This window comes from Podarcis muralis, chromosome 6, assembly GCF_964188315.1.
Source record: "Podarcis muralis chromosome 6, rPodMur119.hap1.1, whole genome shotgun sequence".
In the NCBI taxonomy this organism is placed as follows: Eukaryota; Metazoa; Chordata; class Lepidosauria; order Squamata; family Lacertidae; genus Podarcis; species Podarcis muralis.
In genome coordinates, this window is record NC_135660.1 from 27,519,385 (window position 1) to 27,521,234 (window position 1,850).

The 1,850-nt window shown below is 37.5% G+C and overlaps 1 protein-coding gene across 1 annotated transcript; it reads left to right on the forward strand.

The window, feature by feature from the left end:
* On the forward strand, positions 1-1,638 carry LOC144327964 (uncharacterized). Its single transcript, XM_077929893.1, has one exon. The coding sequence runs from the start codon at positions 1-3 to the stop codon at positions 928-930; it is 930 nt and encodes a 309-aa protein (XP_077786019.1). The 3' UTR covers positions 931-1,638.
* Positions 1,639-1,850: the final 212 nt, after the last annotated feature.

Here is a 1,850-nt window from a genome sequence, read left to right on the forward strand (position 1 = left end):
ATGGGCTCCTGTATCTGCAGAAATGGTTGTGTGACTTCTTCTGGATTGTGGTTTTTACATGCCAATAATCGAGCCACGAAATATCACACAGGTTGCTCGGAAGTGGCCATTGGAATAATTTACCATTCTCATCCTTATTGCCCCCCCAAGCAACCAGTATGGCATCGTCCTGATTGGCCCAACAATTCTATGTCACACGGGTGGAGTTCTTCTGTGGACATTATAAAGCGCCGCTTTCGTCGTGCTGCTCTTTTACAGAAGGCCCGGAGGCCTGAACCATATCATCAGATTTGGAATAATAACACTTATGTTAGAGACATAAATCATTTTGCTTCCCTGCTTAATCTTTCTGATTGTTGGGTGTGTACGCATATTCCTCCTCAATCGAAAAGTTCTGGCATTTTATTACATGGTATTCCTGTAAATGCTTCATACAAGATTAGCAATAATATGAAGGACAATCGTACAAGTTCACCTCCTGTGTCTTTATCGCTTGTTGAAATAGCGCCTCATTGTTTTCGTTTCAATCGTAGTAGCAATAAATTTTTAGGTCATTATCCATATTGTAATTGGACATATGAGTATGTTAATGGATCTTCTTGTTTTCTTAATGTTACCACTATGAGTGGTAGGCCAAAAGTTTCAGTTAATAATGTCCCAACTTACATGACTTATGACCAACAGGCTGCGTGTAGAGATTTTTATGTTTGGTTCAACTGGATGAGAAAGAGCAGTAAATCTACATATTTGCTTCAATCTGATTTATGGTTATTCTGTGGCAAATTGGACCGAAGCTTTGTTTTTAATTCTATCATCTTTGTTTTAAAAATAATTAACAAAAAAAACAAAACAAAAAAACAAAAAAAAGTCAGAAATGAGAGAAGTTGCTTTATAAACTTTTTATGCTTTAAATGTAATCCTTGCCTCTAAAGGTGGAATTTATGCCTTAATTCATTCTCATTGTTGTATGTATATAACTGATCAATCAACCAATATTTCTGCTATTATTGATTATATGGAACAAATGATAGCCCATAATCCTTTGAATCCACCTGAAGGTTTTGATCCATGGGACTGGTTATTTTCTTGGTTACCTAATGGATTATGGTTAAGAAATTTATTATTGATTGTAATTGCATGTATTGTTGGTTTTATTATGTATTCAATGCTTGCTTTCTTTGATTTCCCAATGTACTGCGTGGTGGTACCACCCAAGGCCCACCACAGGGGTTACAAGGGGAATTTATGTTGCAAAATATAAACGCTTAGGTAATGACATATATGATTCTGATTAAGATTTCCTCTTATAATATAAACAAGAAAAGAGGGCATGTGGGAAAATGATTGCTTGTACATAAGAGCATGAGCAGAGTTCTTATTATTGCAGAGTGATTTTACAGCACGAGATATTGCTAAGAGCATGATGAGCACGTGAACACCTCATGCTAGACTAATGATTGGCTCACGTAGCATAACACTCTCTTTGTCTGTGGGCAAAAGCAAGGTTACATTCCTTTGATTTGTTACTTTTGAGTACCAGGCAGAACAAGCGCAGTGCTGGAGGAGGGAGGATGATTTTCTTTTTACTGCACACAATAAACATTGCACGGCTGAAGCCAAAGCTTTTTCTTCAAGTCATCTTGGTGTGAGACTGATTTCTTACTGATCTTCCTACTGATGTCGAGCTGGATTCTCGACAAAGTTTGGCTACTAGGCCAACAATGGATTTGTCTACAATGGCAGCTTGGCAAAAGTAATAAAACTACTCCAGCTTGAATGCTGCCTTAGGCTGCAACCCTAAACACATGTACCTCTGCTTAAGTCCTATACATCCCAGAAGAATTTGTTTC

Excerpts from the sequence above, each read along its gene's own strand:
- LOC144327964 (XM_077929893.1), top strand. The coding sequence starts at position 1 with ATGGGCTCCTGTATCTGCAGAAATGGTTGTGTGACTTCTTCTGGATTG.